This window comes from Anthonomus grandis, chromosome 22 (assembly GCF_022605725.1).
Source record: "Anthonomus grandis grandis chromosome 22, icAntGran1.3, whole genome shotgun sequence".
Lineage (NCBI taxonomy): Eukaryota > Metazoa > Arthropoda > Insecta > Coleoptera > Curculionidae > Anthonomus > Anthonomus grandis.
In genome coordinates, this window is record NC_065567.1 from 4,236,695 (window position 1) to 4,261,008 (window position 24,314).

General features: G+C 33.6%; 2 protein-coding genes across 2 annotated transcripts in view; one reads left to right on the forward strand and one right to left on the reverse strand.

The window, feature by feature from the left end:
- LOC126748590 (nuclear pore complex protein Nup205) overlaps positions 1–23,555 on the reverse strand; it is a 69,563-nt gene extending 46,008 nt beyond the window's left edge. The window contains 2 exon segments of the mRNA XM_050457929.1: positions 9,692–9,887; positions 23,207–23,555. Of these exon segments, the coding sequence (XP_050313886.1) occupies positions 9,692–9,887; positions 23,207–23,371 (361 nt within the window). The 5' untranslated portion in view covers positions 23,372–23,555.
- Positions 1–24,314, forward strand: part of LOC126748597 (uncharacterized) — a 356,494-nt gene that overhangs the window by 150,806 nt on the left and 181,374 nt on the right. The gene's annotated exons all lie outside the window — the stretch shown is intronic.

The window sequence follows — 24,314 nt, forward strand, 5'->3', positions numbered from 1 at the left end:
TTTTGGCTTCCACATGAAATTCTAGGTATATTTTATGTATAATGTCCTATACCTAAGTGTGACCGTTTTTGACATATTTTGAATTTCATGTGAAAAATTATGTTTATAAGCCCTAACATAATTACCGATTACTCCCTTTTAGTAGCCTTTATTTATGGGTTAGTTTTGATTTTATTTTAAAGGAAGGACCGCTTTAAAAGACTGTTTTAATATTTGGCTAAAAAAAAGATACAGGGAGGTCAAAAATTAACATTAAAAATTAAAATGAAAAAATCATTAAAAGTCAATTTTTTTAAATGGAAACCTCCTATTTTTATAATTTTTTCATAAAGATAATTAAAAATAAGGTTAACTTTATATAAGGTTATCTAGTCCAAAAATTGATAGTTTCCGAAATATTGGCAGTTTAAATTTGGTCTTATATTGAAAGCCGCATAGTAACACGGCTCAAGGATTGTGGATTAATTGGCCATAACGGTTGTATAGTAACTGCTAGAAGCGGCAGTAAGACAATGCATTATAACTGAAATGTACACTTTTTAATAATTAAATTACACATTAAATTACACTTTTACGAAGAAAACTTAAATAGCAAGTCACTTATAAATTTAATGCATATTACGTTTAAATTTTTAATTCTGTATCAATTTTTACAGGAGAAGGATATTTAAATATTCTAGAATTGGATACAGAATACTTAATGAATTTACCCTTGGCAGAACACCGAAACATTTATTAAAAAAATTTTACCAATATGATGGTGCACCACCACACAAAACCTTTCCTGTAATGAGATTCTTAGATGCATCATGTAATGACAAGTGGATTGCTAATAACGGACCTATTTTGTGACCTCCGCGTTTTCCGGATTTAACTGCTCTAGATTATTTTATTTGGGGAAGAACAAAGAATATTGTTTATTTCAATCCATTAACAACGCAGCAGGATTGTATGGAAAGGGTTAGACAAGCATTTGAAAGTTCCAGAGTCAATTAGAGCGGCAACCTATGACCAGCTAATTCGCAGATGTAAAAAATATTTAGAAGTTCAAGAAGGAAATTTTGAGCATTTGTTAAAATACCTTGTTACTCTGGCAAAATTTGTAAAATTTTCTATTATTTGCATAATAGCTCAACATGATGGTTTCTGTTTTTCTGGGAATCCATCGGCAAATATTTGGCATGTTCTCGATAAAACTTTGTTACATTCTCCATAGATAATAAACAAATTTAAATAATCTTCGTGTGTATAATTTAATCGCCCTGGCATATAAGTTTTTAAAATATTACGAAATTACAAGCAATACTGACATTTCTGTTATATTCTAATATCTTACTGCCGCTTCTAGCGGTTACTATGACAACCGTCATGGCCAACTAATTAACAATCCTTGAGCCGTGTTACTATGCGGCTTTTAATATTAGGCCAAATTTAAACTGCCAATATTTCGGAAACTACCAATTTTTGGACTAGATAACCTTATATAAAATTAACCTTATTTTTAATTATCTTTATGAAAAAATTATAAAAATGGGGGGTTTCCATTTAAAAAAATTGACTTTTAATGATTTTTTCAGTTTAATTTTTAATGCTAATTTTTGACCTCCCTGTATCTTTTTTTTAGCCAAATATTAAAACAGTCTCTTAAAGCGATCCTTCCTTTAAAATAAAATCAAAACTAACCAATAAATAAAGGCTACTAAAAGGGAGTAATCGGTAATTATGTTAAGGCTTATAAACATAATTTTTCACATGAAATTCAAAATATGTCAAAAACGGTCACACTTAGGTATAGGACATTATACATAAAATATACCTAGAATTTCATGTGGAAGCCAAAAATGTAAAAATATACAGGGTGTTCCATTTAAAATAACGAAGTTGACACCTACTTCCGGTTTAACCGGAAACGTCACAAGTGTCAAAATATTTTAACTGTGTGGCCCCAATCGACTGTGCCATGTTGCCAAATTTTCAAAATTTTTGAAACATTTGGTTCCGAGATATGGATCGCGTCTATTCGTCGTGAGACACCCTGTATAATGCATTCGTTAAACCTATTATAGAATATGCGACAGTGGCTTGGAATCCGTTGTATCACAAATATATTGACCAAATTGAAAGAGTTCAACGCAAGTTTGTAAATATAGTAAATTTTCGCTTTATATGTCTTTGTCTATACATTTTTTTACTTACTATGATAACTTAAAATTTTATGGTATGAAGCCCTTAGAGAGTCGTTGAAACAATTTTGATTTAACATTGATTTATAAAATTATTAATAATTTAATAGACTGCCCTTTCTGTCTGGAAAATTTACATATAATTAACATTGATATGGAAATTTTTTCCTTATATTTTGCGTAATAGATCGACCTTTAGCATCTCAAGATATTCTTCAAACTATTTGTCTAACTCTCCATTGTTCAGATGCGCCCGTAGTTTTAATAATTTTCAAGAAACTAATTTGAATAATGATATATTTTTCTCCAGTATGGCTTCATTTAAGCGATACTTAAAAAATTCTACCTAATTTCGCAAAGAACGATAAATATTGTCCTTTTTTTCCCTATTGTCATTATTCATTTATAAGAGATACTATTAAATAAGTTAGTTAGGTTTATATTGCTTGGTGTATTTGTTAGGTTTGGTGAAAATGTAATGTTTGGCAAAGCGCTTACTTGTATTTAAATTCATAAGATACTTTGTGCTTTCCTGTTATTGGATTGCTTAGTCTATCTGTAGGAGAGCCTTGTACTTAAATAAATAAATAAATAAATTACGTTTACATTAATATAAAGAAATACAAACTTATTATCAGGTAGCGGTCTGTGACTAATAAAACTTATTTGTTTATTCTCAATATTTCGTCCTATATTTTAGTGACTTCTTCAGGAGAAACTACAACACAGAGTCAGTTTAACATCTCACACATAAAAAAAAACGTAAACAAAAACATTTTTTTTAATTATAATTATTTTTATATACAGGGTGTCCCAAAAGTAAGGGGACCTAGAACAACAGTAGATTCCATACGTCAAAATAATGTGATTGAGGTCAACTTGCCTTATCCTAACTTTAATAGTAACTGAAATAGAGGGTGTCAAAGTATTATGTGATTTATCGTTTTTTTCTTAGAGGTCCTGAACCGATTGAAATACTGACATGAAATTTAACAAATTGAAAACTTCAAAGAGTACCCAGCAGAAGGATCTAGGAGTGATTGTTGACCAGACTCTTTCATTTTCTAAACACATTTTATCAAAAGTAGAAAATGCTCAAAAAATTTCTGGCTTTATTGTTAGAACCACCAAGGAGCTTGTGTTGTTGAAGTGAGTCTCCATCTTTTTGGTAGCTTAGTTTTGCCAATCTTGGAATATGGGTTCATTATTTGGTCTTCCCAGTACAGTATCTGGGTGGCAATGGTTGAAGGCATTCAGAGAAAGTTCTTGAAGTGTATATATTTTAGGAAATTTGGTATATTTCCCCAGAGAGGCTGTGATAATGATCATTGGTTGCAGGTTTTTGATAAAATGTCTCTGAGTAAAAGAAGAATTAGAATATGTTTGTGCACTCTTTTTGAAATACTGAAAAACAAAATAGATTGTGCTGAGATTCTTAGTCAGTTACCTTTTGCTTTAAACAAAATTAACACCATCCATTAGTTTTTTATCTGTCTTATCCACAAACCAACCTTTATAATAATTCTCCCATTTATAAACTTTGTGAATATTTTAACTTATATGATTCCTACATCGACATTGATTCAACTAGTCTAAAACAGTTTGAAAAAATAATACAATTGTACTATTGTTATTGTATTATTATTTATTACAGTTATTACTTTTTATTTATGCTATATTACGTTATGTATGTTTATGTAGGTACGTATGTTAATTTAGTATCTGTGAGTGGCCTTGTAGCTGTTGATACTTGTAAAATAAATAAATATAACAAAACAGATAAATAAGGACAGAAAACAAAAGACCAATAAATTTGAATTTGTTTGCATGTTAATAAGCTTTAAAGCTTTTTTTGACTTTTTTTGACTTTTTTTGACTAACTTTGAATTCTTTTATCCTGACCTATTTCTGTAAAATGCTCTGGTAGCCAGAAACTCGTCTTAAATGTTAACCCTATCCTTAACCCCTTTTTAAGTAAGAAGTCACCATGAGAGGCATGGGAGTAAATCCCAGACATGTTGAAAGACATACCTCCCATTGAGGCACAGACTTGGGCGGCTGTCACACAGATGTGACTCCATCGTTATTGAAAAAGAAAAGAATTTCACTTTATTTCCTTTGTAATTTTTATGACATGGTGCAATGAATTTTAAATTTGTTAAATTTTATTTTATTTTAATTATTGATACCTTCTTGTCTAATTTAAACTGATTTGTGATTGAACTACATTTTTAGAGCCTTTCCTTAATTATAATTCCAACCTTAGATAGAATTTATTGGGTAAATAAGTATTTTTACAGGTCAAACCTTTCATATTTTTAGCATCCATGCTATGATATTTGAGTTTAAGTATATAAGAATTTTTTACTCTGTTCTTATTTTTTAACAACAACCTACTCTTTCTCATTACAAAGCCGAGGATAAACCTACTAACATATAGCCTATTTAAAATGAATTCGAACAGCAAAAAAACCAAATCACAATGAATAAGCGGCACCTTCTTTATAAAGCATAGCCGCGCAAAAAATAGAGAGCTATTATTTGTTAAAATATTCTAAAAATCCATTAATTGGTTATATTTATTAAAATTTTAATGGCCATATGCATTGTGGTATTTAAGCTCCGCTTTAGGCTTAAGCCTTCGATTTTACATGTAAAATCAGTGATGTAAACGCGTTGTCCATCACAATCACCGAGTTTTCAGGTAAATTGGGAATCAATTGCTCAGCAAACCATTTTTCAAATAGATTGGCTGCTATGTCCTCATGGTAATCAGCCGACGAATCCTTTATATTTTTGGCCGACACTAACAACGCATTGGGGATGAAGTAGTTATCACCACCTGCGTGTAAAATTATAACACGTTTACCGCGAGAACTTGGTCCACTTAGTGAGCACTTTTTAGTGTCGTCCACCCAACCATACTTAACGACATCATGAGTTTCATACCAAGTTTCATCTAGGTAAACTATGTTCCTGTTTAATTGACGGTATTCCTTTATTTTTTCTAAATATTCCTGTCGCCATGTTACAGTTCGAGGAGATTCCATTCGAATAACCATCCTTTTATCTAACTTTTTATATTTAAATCCACATTCTACTAATACACAGCGTAATTTAGCAAGACTTTTATATTTGTAGTCGGGATAATCCGTTAGTAGCTTTCTTTGAATGTCTTCTAATGATGGAACTTTGTTTTTACTGTAAAATTGATAAATAGATCGACGAATAACATTTTTGTCGCTATCATCAATTTTTCTAAGTTTTTTATCACATTTTTTTCGTTTTACAGAATGATCAAAGACATTTCCTGCTTTTATCACACTGTAAACGGTAGTACGAGCCAGCTTAGTAAGCTCACAAATTCTTGTTAAAATTTGATTTTGTGAGGCTTCAGGCATTTCACTTTTCAAGCAATTAAAAATATTTAATATTAGCCACTGTGATTGAACATGTAGGTCTTTATTTAAAAATTCGTTATGTTCCGGCCTTTCACCTTCGTTATCTGACATATCAAAGGGTCTCCACAATGCCATCTTGGTCGTATAATTTACGAAAATTAACGACAAAAAAACGTATTTAGCAACAAAAACAGCAACACAGCAGCAACCACAACAACAACAACACAGCAAAAACAGAACAAAAAACAGCTTTTAAAAAGAACTGCCAAAAACTACAAAATAAAGCGATAAAGAAACGACAATAAGGGAGCACACTTTTAAGTACCTGCCAAACAGATATTTAAATATAAAATAATAGAAATTAAAAATAAAATATCATCCCCAGCCGCCCGCACATGTAAAACCACGGCCCGTCCAACAATCAAAACCTCGAGCTCGACTTCGCAGTCTTTTTCCTCGTCTGTTACACGATATTGCGCTCTAATCGGCGTATCTCTCTCTGCCAAAAAACTGATCGTTGAACGGTCCGGAGCCTGGTGATTCCGTGGCCAGACAGCCTAACATATACCAGGACGGCTCCCATATACTTTGTTTATTTTTTTTAGTACCTTGTTGTGGATTCTTGACCGTTCCCCAGTTTTAGCACCGTTCGAATTCATTTTAAATAGACTATACAATAATTTCATTTTGGTAAGTTTTTTAGAAATTTTTTTAACATCTTGGACTATTATGGATTTTTTTGCTGGTGTTTTTAAATTTAGGCTTAACTATTGTAAGATAAAATATTATAAATACCATGTGAGTTAATAAATATTAATGTTGATGACTTGTACATCTTAGAGATGTACAAGTAGTAAGCAGTTCAGAAATATGCCGTCGTCAAGAAAGACGCGTCAGAGCAAGTCCGAAACAAAAGTGCAATATTTCTGCTGCAACCTAAATCTTTTAATACTTTAGTATGCATTAACTGTGGTAATGCGTTTCATAGTCTCGTGCAGTACGCGATTGGATCGGGAATGTTAAATTTATAGACGAAACGAGACTTAACTGTTGTGATTGCGACGATGAAGATCGAGCCGCCATGACAACCAAAACAACTAATAAGAATGACCAGCAAGTAGAATTAAAAGATATGGAATTTTCTTACCTAAAAAAGCTAAATCAAGAGCTTGAAAACAAAAACAGGCTATTGGAGGAAAATTGCTCTTTGCTTCGAGAAAAACTATCAAGGTATGAAAATTCAAATAACAAAACTCTCAATTGTAAACAATGTCCATTCCTCGTTCCACTACCACATTCAAAAATAACGCAGACCACAGATAATCCTATCGCGCAGGCAACTACAAGAAATACAAGATAAGAAACAAGAAAATCAATACAAGAAAAAGCAGTCGATCCAGTGTGTACACTTCGTACTTCCATAGACAGAGGTCGCGTCAACCACCGTGTCACGACTGACGTCACTGTAGCGACACAAAATCAAGGTACCGTGGCTACTCAATGCCGAGCTCTTCAAGTAAGCACCCCGGTAAACGCATTGGCACAAGAAGAAGAGACAGATGAAGTAATTACCTTAGCTAATGATGATGAAACATGGAAATTGGCTCCATCCAAGAAAAGAAACTAGGCTCGCCCCAAACTTAGGCAGAAGTATGACTGCACCCTAAAAGCAGCAATTTTTTTCCCCAGTGGAGTGGATATTTATATCGGGTCTCGATCCAAAGACAGAAGCCAAGACGGTCAACGAATATTTAGAGCAACTACAAATTACACATGAAATTCAATGCTATAAACTGCGAATCAAGAAAGACAACCTCTGTTTAAGGTGGGAGTTCCTACAGATCATAAGGTTGCTTTCATAAACGCTGAACTTGCACTAATTAACCATTTTATAAACCTGCAGCACCCCAATATTTCAAAACAGCTTCAAATGAAGTTTATGGAGACTTATCATTGAAAAAGTAAGTTCTGCCCAAGAAAAAAATAGCATACATTTTACCAATGCATTTTATTCTGAATTTAGTTTTAAGCTTTTATTTATTAATGTTTTATCAATAAAAAATAAGATTTATGAGCTGGAGGCTTTCATGATTGGGATTGAACCGGATTTACTTTGTCTGGCTGAACATTGGCTTTCAGATCAGGAATGAAGGTCTTTGAGAATCTCAAATCTTTTGCCAGCATCTGCCTTCTGCCGAAAAAACTGTGAAAAGTGCGGGGAAGTTGCCATTTTAATAATAAAAAATATGATTTTTAAAGAGTTTAATTTAATTTCTCAGCCTCATAACCCAATAAAAACAATGTGGAATATTATTAATGAATATGGGGGCAGCGCAAAACCTGAAACTACTCCCAATATAACACCTGATGAATTTAATCATAATTTTTGAAATATTGCTTCCGAACTACAAAGCCGTACTCCTGTATCCTACAATTACCCACTCAACCATGTACTACCTCATGCTGACCGGAGCTTTAAATTCCAACCAGTCTCTTTTAATGAGGTTACAGATATTATCAACTCCCTTCGGAATAAAAAAAGTAGGGACCCACTTGATCTCACCGTAAGCTTGATTAAAGGCATTAAAAATCTAATAAGACCTCTAATAAATCTTATAAACCTGTGTATAGCAGAAAGGGTTTTTCCTAAGGTTTTTAAAACTGCGATTGTCATTGCAGTTTTTAAAAAGGGCGGGCCAGATCTAGTATCTAATTATGAACCAATTTTTTTATTACCTATTGTACGATATTTAACCATTTCACCGGCGTCGAATTTGTTGTTTAGCCGAATTAACAAAACGTGTTAATTTCGAGGAACGGAAAAAAACCGAACATTCTTTGTCGGTTCTTTTTCAGTTAACAGAATTCAATTGCATTACTTTTTTAATGTAACCTACTTTTGTGTGTGCTGATATAGGATCGTATTTTAATACTCTCAGACTAACGCTCATCGTTACAAGTCATATAAATAATCGTCAGAACGTATACCTTAAACTTTTCCATTTTCTCTTTTATTTATCTTTTAGTGGTGTGTTTATTTTTTTTATGTATTTACTTAAATTAAATCTTGTCGAGTTTTCTTTCTAAAAAGAAGCTATCGCGCACACCTATATTCTCAAAAATATTTGAAAAATGTCTGGCTCTAAGAATTTCAGACTTCTTTGAATCTGTGGCTTGAAGAATGGGCTTTTTACAGAATCTCAGTTTGGTTTGTGAAAGGAACTATGGACTAGGAAAAAATACTGTTCAGGTTATTTCGAACCTGGTAGTTCAGGTCCAGGATGCTTTTGAGAAGGGTAACTATGTATCATACAACTTTTGCGATTTGAGTAAAGCTTTTGATTGTGTGTTCTATGAGATTCTCACAGCTTAATTAAGTAAATATAATTTCAATGTCTCTAGTATAGCCTTGGTAAAAAACTACCTATAAGACCACTGCCAGAGGGTAAGATTTGCGGATGTTGAGTCGGAGACAGGGTGTTTAAGCGTAGGCGTTCCTCAGGGCTCTGTGTTGGGCCCTTTACTATTTTTGATATATATCAATGATCTACCACTATCATGTCAAACTGCACATTTTACTTTCTTTGCTGGTAACACAACAATCTCATGCAACAATAAAGATTTGGTAACAGTGGTGGGTGGATTGTGCGCCTCAGTATTGGATGTTAAGCAGTGGTTCCATTCGAATAGGTTGTTCCTTAACACAGCCAAAACCCAGTCCTTGCTTTTTTTCAACCAGAAATATTCCTGAAATGCTAATTCAAAAATGCCCTCAGTGCTAAATTCCTGGGTATTCACTGGATCCTGGTCTTTCTTTCCTGAATTTTCTTTCTTTTTTTTTAAATGATGGAATTCCTAGATAGATCTCAACTATTAAGTAAAGTAATTGTCCTAATGCTGTAATATTTTAAGTATTTTATATGTAATGTTTTACATTTTATTATGGTATTATTATATCAATTAAAAGTTAAGTTTAAATGTGTATTTTATATTTTATCCGATCTGACTTGATGTCAATATTTTGTATCCTGATATCAATAAACTAAATTGAATTGAATTAGACGACAATAAATATTTCAAACTATAAACACTACGACATTAACTCACCAGGGTAAAAAGGCAGCTGTAGCTGAGCAATACATAACAAATCCAGAGCTATTGACTCATTCATATCAAACATATCTGATATGACAATAGCTTCTTGAAATAATTCTTTCGTTAACAACTGCTGCCCCATGCCTCTAGTATTGATGCCCTCCAACATCCCATTTTTAAGTTCCTCTCTTTTCTTTGGGTTCTTTCCCTGAAAGATTTAATACACTAAATAATTTAATTTTCTTAAAAAAATAAGTCTTATATTGCTAAACTTGAAATAAAAATTCTACAGTTCAGCAGCTTTTGTCAAAAATAACGAAAAATTATCTGCTTTTTGCAAAATGGGCAGATTTGAATATATATTTTCTAATAGTGATTAGGCGGGAAGCCAAATTTTATGAAGACAAGTTACTAAGTCAATATTGGACATGATTAATCATTGAAATAGCCCACGTATTTGATTAGTTTTGTCAACAAGCCGGTGACAATTGTAAATGCTTAACATTTACAATGGGTTGGGATGGCATGGGATGGATTGGATTAGATGAGGTGGGGTTGGATTAAGTAGGTGAGGTTACATTGGGTTGGGATAAATTGTTTTGAGTTAAAAGTTTTGTTGGGTCAATTCTCAGTAAATTCAACAATATTATTTCCAGGAGACTTTAATATTGATTACTCAAATCAGTTAGATCCCAATGTGCAATCAATTACTAGGTTGTTAAATTATTTTAATTTGTTTATGCATGTTGATGAGTCCACTAGATTCTCTGCCTTTTCTTGTTCGGTTCTAGATTATGTATGTATGTCTTTTGATACTGAAAGTGTGAAGTGCAAAACGGTAAATGCTGGATTATCAGATCATGAGGATTGAGGCTATTGTTGCATCATTACCACTTGAACATTATGGTCAAGGTAAACTTCAAAAAAGTGTGGGTGATATCTTTTACAAAAGAAATTCTGAAAGATTTCATTTAATTTGTATGGAGACCCATTGGGAAAATGCCCTAAGCTTTGATAATCCACTTCAGGAATTCCACAATACTCTATATGTATTATTTAATGATTCTTATCTCATAACAGTGGATTTTCGGGAATACTTGGATCATTTTTAGATTTAGCAAAGGCATATGACAAGGTTCCACATGACCTGCTTTTAGAAACTCTCGAGAAGAATGGGATCAGGGGTGCCGCGTTAGATGTCTTTAAAAGCTATTTGTATGAAAGAATCCAATATGTGAAAATGGGAGAAACGTTAAGTGATCCATTAAAAATGAGAATAGGCGTACCACAAGGCACAGTGTTGGGTCCAATATTATTTTTAACATATATAAATATCCTAACTAACTTAAAACTAAAAAATGGCTCAATAATATCTTACGCAGATGACACGGTTTTAATCTTTTCTGCAAAATCTTGGAATGAAACCAAATGAAATGTGATAGATGGACTAACAGTGATACAAAATTGCTAAATACTTTTAAATGGACTTTAATCTAAACAAAACTAATTACATGGCATTCTCTATAACATTAGCAAACCAAGAAATTAAAGAGGTTTCAAAAATAAAATACTTGGGCATCTGAAATGGGAAAATCAGGTAGAAAAACTAACATCATATATTAGAAAAATAACTTATAAATGTTTATTTATTTATTTATTTATTTATGGAATCCACTTATAAAAGTGTTACATAGCATACCCATACAAACATATATATTCAGATACAAAACTATCTATAAATCAATGAAAGGTGTAGATGAGTTAATTAATTGAAGCCCCTATGAAATTATATTCTTTAACTGCCCCTTAAAACATGTAATCCTAGAGCCAAAAAAGCTTATCTGTCCTGACAGACCATTAGCACTTCAAGCCATTCATGTAATTGGCTCATTAATACCATAATTGGTATGGTGGAACGGGACTGGAAATTTTCTGATTGTCTATTCAATCTGGAAGACACCCTAAGTTTAAAAAGAGACAATAACTCGGGACAATCTATAGTAGCATTTAAAACCTTATGCATAAAACATAAGTCGAGTAATGTTCTTTGTGACTCTAATGTAGATAAGTTTTCAACTCTATTCATCTGTAAACACGCGCATTCGTACGCTCCGCGAATTTGCTTTATTTTACACGATTAGAAAGAGGTAGACTTCAGATTCTTACATATTTTCTGCTTCTTGGCATTGTCTTTGCAATATTCTGATCTGGTACTGCTGGTGATTGGTGGTTCGCGAGTAATTGTGATTTTCAGTGGAAACAATAGAAATTCTCAGATAACAATACGTTTTTTTTTTTGTGCGTCTATGAGAATCAATACCTGAACATTCTTGGTATTTATTTTGCCGCTCTGCTTAAGCCAACGAGTTTGAAGAATTGGATTTGTTGACTTTTAATAATAATTTCCAAGTCAACGTGTTTTCGGATTTGGAGTTTTTGGGAGCCTGTTAAATTGCTATTTTTATCTATATCATGGCTTGCGGAAGGTGTGGTGCAAGTCTAACAGATAGAGAGGTAAAATATAAGATTGTTTGCGACTTCTGTAGTGTCGTGCATTGCTTATCATGTTCAAAATTTACTACATCAGAGGCTCAGGTCACTCAAATGAAGACTAGAGTCATGTGTTTTGTGTGTTCTGTGTGCAAACCCAGCTTGCGGATAACCAGCACGGATAACAGCTCCCCAACAAATGCTGCTATCTTTCTGGAAGCTCAAATGAAAACCTTTCAAAACACAATCACCAACCAAATTTCTAGTGGTTTTCATGATGCTAATATTGCATTCCAGGAGGGACTTATGAGATTGGTCGAGAAAGGAATCGGAGGAAAGAGCGTTTCCGCCTCAAACAGTGATTCTGAATTGTTAAAACTACTACAAGCAAAAAATGAAGCGCTAGAGGCCAGGTTGTCAACACTGGAAGAGGATTTAAACATGCTCAAGGATCTTATACCATCAAAGTCATCCTGCCCCCCAACTAATATAACTTCTCTAACATCTTTGTCTCCGGACAATACTGTGTCTTTGCCGATAGAAACAGAAACAGTAGCCCATACCTACGCAAAAAGGGTTGATCCAATCAGATCAAGGCCTAGTAGCTCTTCAATGGCTGGCGCCAATTCTGAAGCAAAATCACAGAATAGGTCGACACCACAATCAATCCATCGAACTAACCCTGGCAGACAAACAGTCATCATTGGGACTTCTTCTGAAGCTTCTTCACTATCTGCAGCTGATAGACGTCAGTGGTTGTATTTGGGCAGATGCAATCCGGACACTACTGAGCAGCAGATTCTAAAATACCTTGAGAAGCAACTAAACATCTCAGATGTTAAATGTGCCATATTGGATAAGAATGAGGATGTTGTATCCTTTAGGATAGGGGTAAAAGAGTCCCTACTAAAGGGACTACTTGACCCGAACCTCTGGCCCGCCGGTATAGCGGTCAAGGAATTTCGTCCCAGGCGCACTCAGGGCCGAGGGGCGAATTTTCAGTTAGACCCAACACTGTCTCAGCGCCCACAGTAGATGATGTATCATTCTTTTATCAGAACGTGAGGGGCTTAAAAACTAAACTAAAGGGATTTCTCTGTGCGGCCCAAGCAGAAGACTACCACATTCTTGCCCTAACTGAAACTTGGCTGGATCCTACAGTCAACGACGGTGAATTCCTTAGCTCCAACTACTGTGTGTATAGAACGGACCGCAACACTAGTAACAGTTCAAAAAGTAGAGGCGGGGGTGTGCTCCTAGCAGTGAGCAACACCCTAAAATCCCATCGTTTGCCAACTGCTGACAATTCACTTGAAAAAATCTGGATCTCTGTGCGTCTTGGTGATGGCGAGGATTATTGCATTGGCTGCATTTATGTTCCTCCATCCATGGATCTATCTGTGTATGCAGCGCATTGTGCCTCTGTTACCAAAGCTTGCGAGAGCTTTAATAATGTTCTTATTGTTGGTGACTTTAACCTTTCTAATATTTCATGGTTACCTAGTGATGATCATTATGGCTTAACCCCAAATAATGTTACATCTGATAAAGAAAATCTTTTATGTGACACATTCACTTTTCTAGGTTTAATGCAGCTCAATGCAGTGGTTAATGATCATGGAACAATTCTTGACCTTTGCTTTACAACTTTTCATTCCACTTTAACAACTAAATGTAATGGTTTAGTCGGGTCAGATCCTTACCATCCTGCTCTTGAGCTGCAACTACCCAATAGTAAGTCCAATTACCTGGAACTACCTATAACATATTTTTACAACTTTAATCAAGCAGATTTTGTGTCTATAAATAACTACTTTTCTACATACAACTGGATGTCTATAATTGTTAACGATAACTTAAATACCACTGTTGCAAACTTCTATTCTGTTGTTTATGATTGTTTGAATCTGTTTGTGCCAATAAGAAAACACTCTCCCAAGAAACATTATCCACCATGGTTTTCTAGAGAACTAAAAAGTCTAGTTATTCAGAAAAAAATAGCACATAGAAGGTACAGACAGTCAGGATCAAATACTGATTACTTAAGTTTTAGTGTTCTGCGCTCAGAATGCCGTTCATTATCTAGTGAATGCTACAGACATTACATTGAAAGAGCCGAAAATGCAATAGAGAACGATAGCAAGACCTTTTGGAAATTTGTAAGACTTCAGTCCAATCAAAGCGATTCTACCGTTCCAGATGAGATGTTCCTTCATGATCTCAGGGCCGATACTGGTATTTCTATTGCAAATCTCTTTGCCACCCACTTTTTATCTGTATTTAACAAGAATACTAACCCTTCTAATGCCTCTGACGGTCTCGATACCTCATGTAAATTTAACCATATCAACCACGTGTTCCTTAGTGCTACTACAATTGAAACTGCATTAGCTAAACTGGACAGCAGAAAGGGAGCGGGTCCCGATGGAATTCCAAACAGGCTTTTGAAAGAATGCAGCCATTCCCTTTTCCTTCCACTTTTTCATATTTTCAATTTGTCCCTAACTTCTGGAACTTTTCCAGAGAACTGGAAGCTATCTCATGTATGTCCTATTTATAAATCTGGGAATAAGAGTGACATAACTAACTATCGTCCCATTAGTATCCTCTCTGCAATTCCTAAGCTGTTCGAGCACTGTGTAGAGGTGGTTCTATCTGGCACATTTCAGGAAATAATTGGAGATCAGCAGCATGGATTCACCAGAGGTCGTTCTGTGGATACAAACTTGTTTGTTTTTAGCAACTATATCTTCAAATCTTTTGCCGACGGTAATGAAACACATGCGATATACACGGACTTTAGTAAGGCCTTCGATAGGGTCAACCATAATATTCTTATCTCTCATATTTCAGATCTCGGCATCAGCGGATCTCTTTTACTTTGGATCAAGTCTTATCTGATGGATAGAGAGCAGCGTGTTAAAATTGGTGGTTTTTTGTCCAACCCATTTTTGACAACTTCAGGGGTCCCTCAGGGCTCCCATTTGGGACCATTGTTATTCAGTCTCTTTATCAATCACCTCGGCTCCCTACTGGAGTCTGAGTTTTTGCTCTTCGCTGATGATTTGAAAATTTTTCGGCGGATTTCTTCCTCTCAGGATCAGTTGGTGCTTCAGAGAGATATAAACAGAGTTTTTTCCTGGTGTAAGTCGAATGAAATGTCATTGAATGTTAAGAAATGTGGGTTTATGAGGTTTACTCGTTTAAGGGTCTCCCCTCCTTGTCAATATGTTATTGATGGTATCCCCTTGAAGGAGCTTGACTCAGTCAAGGATTTGGGTGTCTTTCTGGACCCGAGTCTTACTTTCTCCCACCACTTCGAAAATACTGTAAATAGAGCTAATAAACTGCTTGGTTTTATCAAAAGATCTTGCAAAGACTTTACTAATGTGTCAGCATTGAAGACACTATATATTTGCCTGGTGAGATCTCTTCTCGAATTCTCCAATATTGTTTGGTCACCTCATTTTCTGATTCACATTGAGAGGCTTGAAAATATCCAGCACAAGTTTATCAGGTTTGCCAGATATACTCTTATGAAGTCAGGCCTGGATCTTACCTGTTCAGAGACCATGTCCTACCTGAGCATAAACTCCTTATCAAGTAGAAGGCAGTTCTTTGATGTTTGCTTTGCGTTTAAGGTTCTGAATGGTATTGTTAGAAGTCCGGAATGTCTGTGCCTTTTCTCTTTGCATGTATCTTCTTACTCAACACGAGGTCAGGCGCTTCTCCACATTCCCTTTTGCAGAACATCCTATCTACTAAACAGTCCTATAAATAGAATAGCTTCTACAGTGAATAGATTTGCGAAAGATCTTGATTTTTTCAGTACATCTTTAAATAAATTTAAGTCGTCAGCTAGGGCAACTATCTTGGGATAGTGCCCTACTCCCACTCTTTGGATTATGTTTAGCACAGTATTGTTTATTAGTATTATAGTTGTTACTTAAGACTACTGTTAATTATTAATAAGTACTTGAAATGTTATATACGTTGATGAATAAATAAAAAAGTTCAGGTTATCCCTGACCCACTGATAGTAATACTCCTGTCTCCTGTAACCACATCTAAAAGCAGCCGCCCTTAAAAATTTTTTCAATCTGCTCAATGTAAATTCTAACACATATGACGGGGACCACATAATTGAGCCATACTCCAAGATGGGCCTAACAAGAGCGCAATAAAGTAATCTAAAAGTAAACAAAGACAAATCAGTTGTAAACCGTTGGATAAAACCCAGCATTTTCATTGCCCTACCAGTCACCTGATTGATTTGACTTTTAAAAGACAACCTGGAGTCAATAAATATTCCTAAGTCAGAAACCTCTGTTTTGACACCAATTGCTATATTATTTATTTTATAAAGAAAAGCAATAGGGTTTGTTTGCTTAGAAAAAGTAATCTTATGGCACTTATTGATATTAAGGGACATTCTATTCAAGTGGCACCAATCAAAGAACAAATTAAGGTTTTTGCAGGAGCACAGCATTGGAAAGGGATGTGATAGGATTAAATAGCTTCACATCATCAGCAAACATTAGTACATGACAATTTTCAAGTTTCCAAACTAAATCAATCAAAAAGAGGCAAAACAAAACAGGGCCTGAGTGAGAGCCTTGTGGCACCCCAGATGGCACCAAAATTTCAGAGGAACATGTACCTCCAAGATTAACAATCTGGGTTCTACCTCTGATGAATCCCGAGATCCACTGAAGAAGAGGCCTCACAATACCTAAAGCCCTAAGCTTCTGCAAGAGGATTCTACTATCTACTATCTTCTTCTACTATCTTTGATAGGGTTAACCATGGGGTATGGTTAACCCTATCAAAAGCCTTGGAAAAATCTGTATATATTGAGTCAACCTGAAGTCCCTTCTCCAAGCTGCGGTAGAGGTAGTTGACATACAGCACCAAATTAGCATCAGTAGATCTGCCTTTTATAAATTCAAATTGCTCAGGATTAAATAAAGATTTAAAACTCCAGGCAAAACTATGACTGACCAGGCAGTCAATCAGCTTTGGCAACTCAGATTGGTTACACACAGCCCGATAATTGGAAATTTCATTTCTACTACCAGATTTAAAAATGGGTTTTAGAAAACTTCTCTTACAGAGAGTGGGATAAGAGCCAGTACCTAGAGATTTGTTAAAGATGAACAGTATTAGTTTCGTAAGAACACAAACACATTTCTTTAGGAAGAATGCCGGAATCCCATATGGTCCAGCGCAGAGCTAATTCTTAGAGGAAGTAATAACCTCCTAAACATCCTGCGTTGACAGAGTTAAATTGCTCAGACAAATTGATATATCAAAATCAAAAGATGGTATGTTATTGACTTGCTCATGTTATGTCTTAAGAAACATTTTAAATAAAAACCTTTTGTTATCTGTATATAAAGCTCTTGCAGAATCCTTATTAAGATATGGTATTGTTCTATGGGGTGGTATGTATAAGAGTACATTGAGTTCGTTGAATGTTGTACAAAATTATTTACTTAAAGTAATTTATAGAAAAAATAGGCCTTACCCTATGAGATTGTTATACCCTAAGACTATTTTTGATGTAGGTTCTTTATACATCTTGGAGATAGGCATTTTTGTATATAAAAATTGTGAATTGAAAAAATATGTAAATCATAAGTATGAAACAAGAAATAAAATCTGGCTCTTATGCTCTTCTTGTCATTGGGAATAATTTAAACAGCTCAGTGGCTAGAGCTTCATATTTTTAGTTAAATCCCATCTTCGTCATGGTATTTGTTTTTGGAGATCATGTTCTCAGTATGTCTTTAATAATAGGTATGCAGATAGTCTTGATTTGTTTTGCAGTAATTTTAAAAAAATTAAGAAATGTGCACATGATGTTATCTTAGTTTAGTTATCTATTTCTAGATACTTAATAGTTAATATTATAAATTATTTATTTAATTATTTATTTATGATTCTCTTTACAAACACTGAGCAGACAGTAATTACATGTAAAGACAGCAACAAAAATTAAATTAAAACTTTAAAATACTACAAAATACAATGAAAAACAAAATTAAAATATATAAAAATATAACGTGGTTTGTAATAAAAAAATATATAGGATGCCACTGTATCTATAAATCTATATTATACCTATATCTATTTTTAAGAATCAGCCTTAGATCTGCAGAAGACATTTTAAATAAATCCACATGAACTTGAGTAAGGAACCAGTTCCTAATTGCCATCACATTATTCATTGGAGACACACTATCAGAAATAACACAAAATAAATTGTGTGGATTCCAAATCCTTAAATTGACTTTTGGTACATTTATTTTGATGAAGTTTATAAGATTACAGTTAGAATATTTAATGTTATTTATAATTGATCATCGGCAACTATTGGAACGCTTCAATCTACATCCATTACATCTCTCTATATCTTCTTTCTGGTGTACGTTTCATGGTGCCTAGGCTTAATGCTAGACATCCCCTAACATTCTTTCTGCCAAGGCCTCATACTAACATCCTGTTGAAATCGCCACTATATACAATATGCGCTATATTTAATCGGATCTGTCACATGTGCGATATAAATTTCTCTCCGGTTCATGTGATTGTCGATGTCTTGGTGAAGTATTACTCATTACTCTTGGGATTAAGACCCATGTGTTTAAGTTATAGTTAGTAGGTATATTGCAGTTAATTTAATTTTGTTGAATATGGGATTATCTTGTTAAACTTTTATAATTGGGTTTTTATATCATATTAATAGTTATTTGTTCTAATTTTTTGGATAACTTTTGAGATTGTGACTTTACTTTACTTTTTTTCTTTTTTTTTCATTCTTTTAGGTTTGTTTGTGTGTGTTTTTTTTAACTATATTTTTCATTGTTTTGCAACTGTCTCTTGTTATTGGGCAAGTTGCCTGTTGGAAATAAAGGCTTATTATTATTATTATTATTATAAAGAACAAATATATCACCGCTTGTTGTTTTCTCCTATCTAAAAGAGATTCCATCATAAAAGTCTTAAGCATACTTGTATATGAGATCATATAAGAATATTCATTGTGCTTTCTAACATAGAGATACCTGGCAAATCTTTTTCGAACTTTTTCAATTTGATCAATATGTGTGATTGTCATAGGCATCCAGATATGAGACGCATATTCCAGGTGCGGTCTCACCAAGGCATTATATAATCTTATTATAGTTGATATTTCAAAATTCTTCCTGTTTCTAATTATAAAACCCAAGGATTTAAGAGCCTTTTGTATAATGTACATGAAATGATTATTAAACTTTAAATTGAATTAAAAACAACACCCAAGCCTCTGGTTTCAATGGAACAGTTTAATTTAATGCCGCTAATATGATAGTTATACTCTACTGGATTGATTTTTCTTGTATATGATACTACAGAACATTTATTAACATTCAATGACATTCCATAGATTTTGAACCAGTTATTAATACTCTCAATATCCAACTGGAGGCTGTCGCAGTCTTCACATCATGTAACAGTCTTAAAGAATTTGAAATCATCCACAAACAATAAGCCAGCCGAGCAGGAGAGGCAGTCGGGTAATAAAGCTTATAAAAAATAAAGGCCCTAGATTGCTTCCCTGGGGCACTCCTGAGGTGGGGAGAAAGCTCTCAGACACACATCCTCCCACTCTCACCAGCTGTATTGTTATTTTGGAAACAGTCTGCCTGATTTTTAAAAAACATAATGGTAAACTCTCAGGTGAACTAAATGTGGAGAATATAGGTTATAATACCCTGCATGCCTCTTATATCAAATTGCCAATCCCCAGGTCCGAAAAAAGTAAAAAAATCAATGGTGTACAATCGAAAGAAAATGTTTAATCATCTACCCTCATCCATACCCCAAAGTAAAAACAGCTTGGAATTTAGGAGCTCTACCAAAGCTTTTTTGTTAAAAAAGGGCTCCTATAGCCTAACAGAATATTTTCCTGGAGTATTTTAATAATAATTTTAGTATAACACTATAATATAACACTATAATTTTATTGTTTTATGGAACTAACATTTTTTATAATGTATATTTTATGACCCTTCATTCTGGTGATGGTTTTATCTGTTTTTTTTTATGACTTGCTATTTTGCACTACATGAATTTTAAGTTTTTAAACAACCAAGAGTTGAAACTGATTCTGGTCATGGTAATGAATTACCATGACCTTTGTCAAACTCTTAATCTATTGCCACTTTCTCAGAGAAGAATTTCTCATGACATGCTTTTGTTTTACAAACTGATCCACTCTAAAGTCGATTGTCCTGTACTACTTTGGGAGGTGGGTTTTCATGTTCTAACAACTTGCAACACTACTAATCTAACAACCTTGTATTTCATGTTCCTTTTCATAGAAACAAATATGATTCCAATAGCAATGAGTTTCATAATATAGAAGAAGAAAGAAAGAAAGAAAATGTGCTATATTATGTAAGACAAAACAAAATCTTGTGTACAAGCATTCTAAAAACTAAAAAATTCCAAATTCACTTAAAATTTCAAATTTCAAACAAACATAACATCTAAAACATTTTACCATAAAATTTACACTCATTATCAAAATTAATTATATTTATCTTTTTAATAAATTTGATTAAAAAATAAGTAAAGCTGTCAATAAAACAGAATTTAGAGGAAGTAAATTAAAATATTTAATAAGAAACAAAACTAAAACACTAAAATGATGTCGGAGCACAGGTCAAAAGGTATCATTAAAAAAATCGTCAAGGCTTTAATATGCCCTGGATAATAAAAGTGATTTTAATTCCTTTTTGAATTTCTTAACTTCTAAAATTTGTCTGATACAAAGAGGAACATGGTTGTAAATTTTTTTGCTAAGGTATATAAGTGAGTTCTTGGTGAGGGAGTATGTAGGGATTGGTAAGGGAAAATCGTTAACCTGGCAAGTCATATGACTAGTGTTAGAGGGAGGTTTAGGACATTTATGAATAAGAGTAGCTGTTTCTAAGATAAAAAGAGAAGAAAGAGTTAGGATTTTTTGATATATAAAGAGAGGCTTACAAGAATCTCTTAACCCAGCTGAACATAGGTATCTAATTGCCTTTTTTTGAATCACAAAAATTATGTTTAATAATCCCTGAACATGCAAATACCCCTTTCAGCTCATGCCCCGCCATTCTTACTGCAAAGCATCCAGAGGATAATTTTGATGCAAGAGTTAGGATATGATCTTCGAAGCAAAGGCGACCATCAATGGTAATACCAAGGAACTTACAGCTTTCTTTGTATTGCAAGGGGGAGTTTTCTAATCTACTAAAAATAAGGCCCTGAATGTCACACTTATATCCCATAATAATAGTTTTGCCCACATTAAATACAAGCCTGTTAGCAGCACACCACTCCGATAAAATCTTAAGATCCTTAAAAACCTGGGCTCTAACATTATCAGAATCTTTATGATTCCATAAAATGGTGGTATCATCAGCAAACTGAACCACTTTGCCCTGCAGTTTTAATGAACCTAAATCATTACAGATATCAGATCATACATCATAGACAGGATTCCAGCCATTGCAATGCCACACCTCTAAAGCCATAATTATGGAGCTTAGACAGCAGTATTCCATGATATAGATTTGTTGGTGTTGAGAGGGATTTCAGGGGAAGGGGCTGGCTGGGGCTATGAGCTCTGGTCAAACTTGGAATTTAATTTATTTTAAATATAATGCTTTTTCTTTATAATATTTCTCTTTAATTTTGAATAGTTATTCAAAAAATGCAAATTCCTAGTGTTTTTTTATAATTGTAGCTATTGGTTGAGTAATTTATAATTTTTATTATCTAATTTTTAGTATTTAAGCTTAAGCTATTGCTTTGTATAAAAAAAATGGCTTTGCCCTCAATAAATAAATAAATGAAGAAGTATATATAGGGCTGGTAAATGATGTTCAAACTCAAAACAATTTATCCCAACCCAACCTATCCCAAAACATCCCAATTTAATACAACTGAGCACAACACACTAAAAAAACTAATGAAATAGAGGCAGTGGCGAAGAGTATGAGTAGACAAGGTAGACACTGTCTACCCAAAATTATCCAGTTATTTGTCATTAATTTATCACGTAATTATTTCATGTAATTGTTGAATTAAAAAAAATTAACACAGAACGCAGTCGCTATACTTACTATTATTATATAGTATCTAAACATGATTAATCCGAAGGCGCGCCCCGCCTGCTGCACCGATTAAGATAAAAATACAGGGCTGACACCCAATTAATGTATACGAGCCCCAGGAAGACACATTGATATTTGTCTTCCGAAATTTGGAGCATATCGAACCAAATACGCATCAAGCAGGCTACAGAGGTCCGGCCGCATTCAGCCTATTAACGTATGCAAAATTTACTCGCGGGGAAGACATTCAAGCTTTTGTCTATCGAAGTCGACCAGCTATTTTATTATGCTGTTGAGGGTTATTGTTTATGGACACGCTTGATCTGGTCGGCCGCAATACATCTTCAGTTTTGTCTGCATTTGGTGGGGGCGCGTGCTATAGTAATTTAATAATTAATATTTTTATTTTTGGGTGTATAGAATAGTTTTTTTAGTGGTTATTTATGATCGACTGCTCGATATTGGCAATTGTATTTTATTTGTGTTTTTTTGTAAGTAGTATTTATTTTTATTTATCTATCTTTTTATGCTAGTAGTAATTATTTATTCCTTTTTTATATTACTGCATAATTTTTCTCTTTGAGTAAATATTTCATTAAAGTGAATAATATTGAATACACATTTTTTTCTAATTAACGATTTTTATTGTTTGTCTACCCGAAAAAATTTCACGCTTCACCACTGAATAGAGGGTTATTCTAATGATTAGTCACATCTCATAGTGAGTGACTTAGTAAGTGATGACACCCCTATAGTGATAGAATTTGTCTTTCTGAACTCTAAGTGAAAAATATATATCCAAATCTACCCACTTTGCAAAAACCCAACCATTTTTCGTTAGTTTTGACAAAAGCCGCTAAACGGCAGAATTAACAAAATAACTTACACCACTTTGCAAAAGGTATGTAAAAGTCTGCTTATGCAGCATTAAAATATTTTCCAACTCAGCCAAAGGCAGATTTGACTCTGGTTTTTGATTTAAGTAGCCCCATACTATGGTTTTAAGTTCCTTAAAAGAGTTCCAAACTTCCTCTGGGGGAGAGTGAGCCATTGCAGATTATTATTAAAACTTCCACATGTAAGTAATATCACAAAACACAAAATGGTACAAGTAATTTGATGAAATGTCTTCTCTGAATGAATTTTGCACAATAAGCACCACTAAAGTTTATAGCATTTGTCTAATTGGATACCAAACAACCAAACCAAATTCAAAAACCTGAATTCTGCAATGCATACATAACCACACTTTATAAAAATAGATGAGAATCTAGTTGCGTTTTTCGTTTGTTATATAGGAGCAATTCACAGCTTGCTGACCTATGACGGACATTCATGCGCAATATTCAGTGGGGTGGAGATACGAGATTCCAAATCCGTCAATAAATAAAATTAATTTACAGTTTTTTAACTCTATAATAATAAAAAACGATTGCAATTAAATGAAAACATCTACAAATTGATGTAAAAAACAGCACTGTATCGTCCGAAAATTCAACGGAAACTCTGATGTATTAAAGTTCCTGGGCAAACTATAACGTTTATTTTATTTTATTTGTTTATTTATCAACGGAATTCCTTGTAATTATAGAAATATATAATAAATTACATCTAAGTTTGAAAGAAAGAAAGAAAGAAAGAAAGAAAGAAAGAAAATGTGCTATATTACGTAAGAATAATCTTGTGTACAAGCATCCTACAAGCTAAAAAAAACAAAACAAAAATACAATTTCAAAAATTGACAAAACAATGAACAAAATTAAACACAAGAAGACAAAACTTTTTGAACATACTTGAATTAAAGATAACTAAATAAATCAATCAATTACTAAATAAAGGTAAACTTGTTGACAAAACTAGAGAAGAAAAAAGGAAAAAAAAACTTTCCAACATGTCCAAGGTTAAAACCTATCATTAAAAAAGTCATCCAGGTTATTTTATTTTATTTTATTTACGCCATTCAACAGAAATGCATCCAATTACTGAATGGAAAA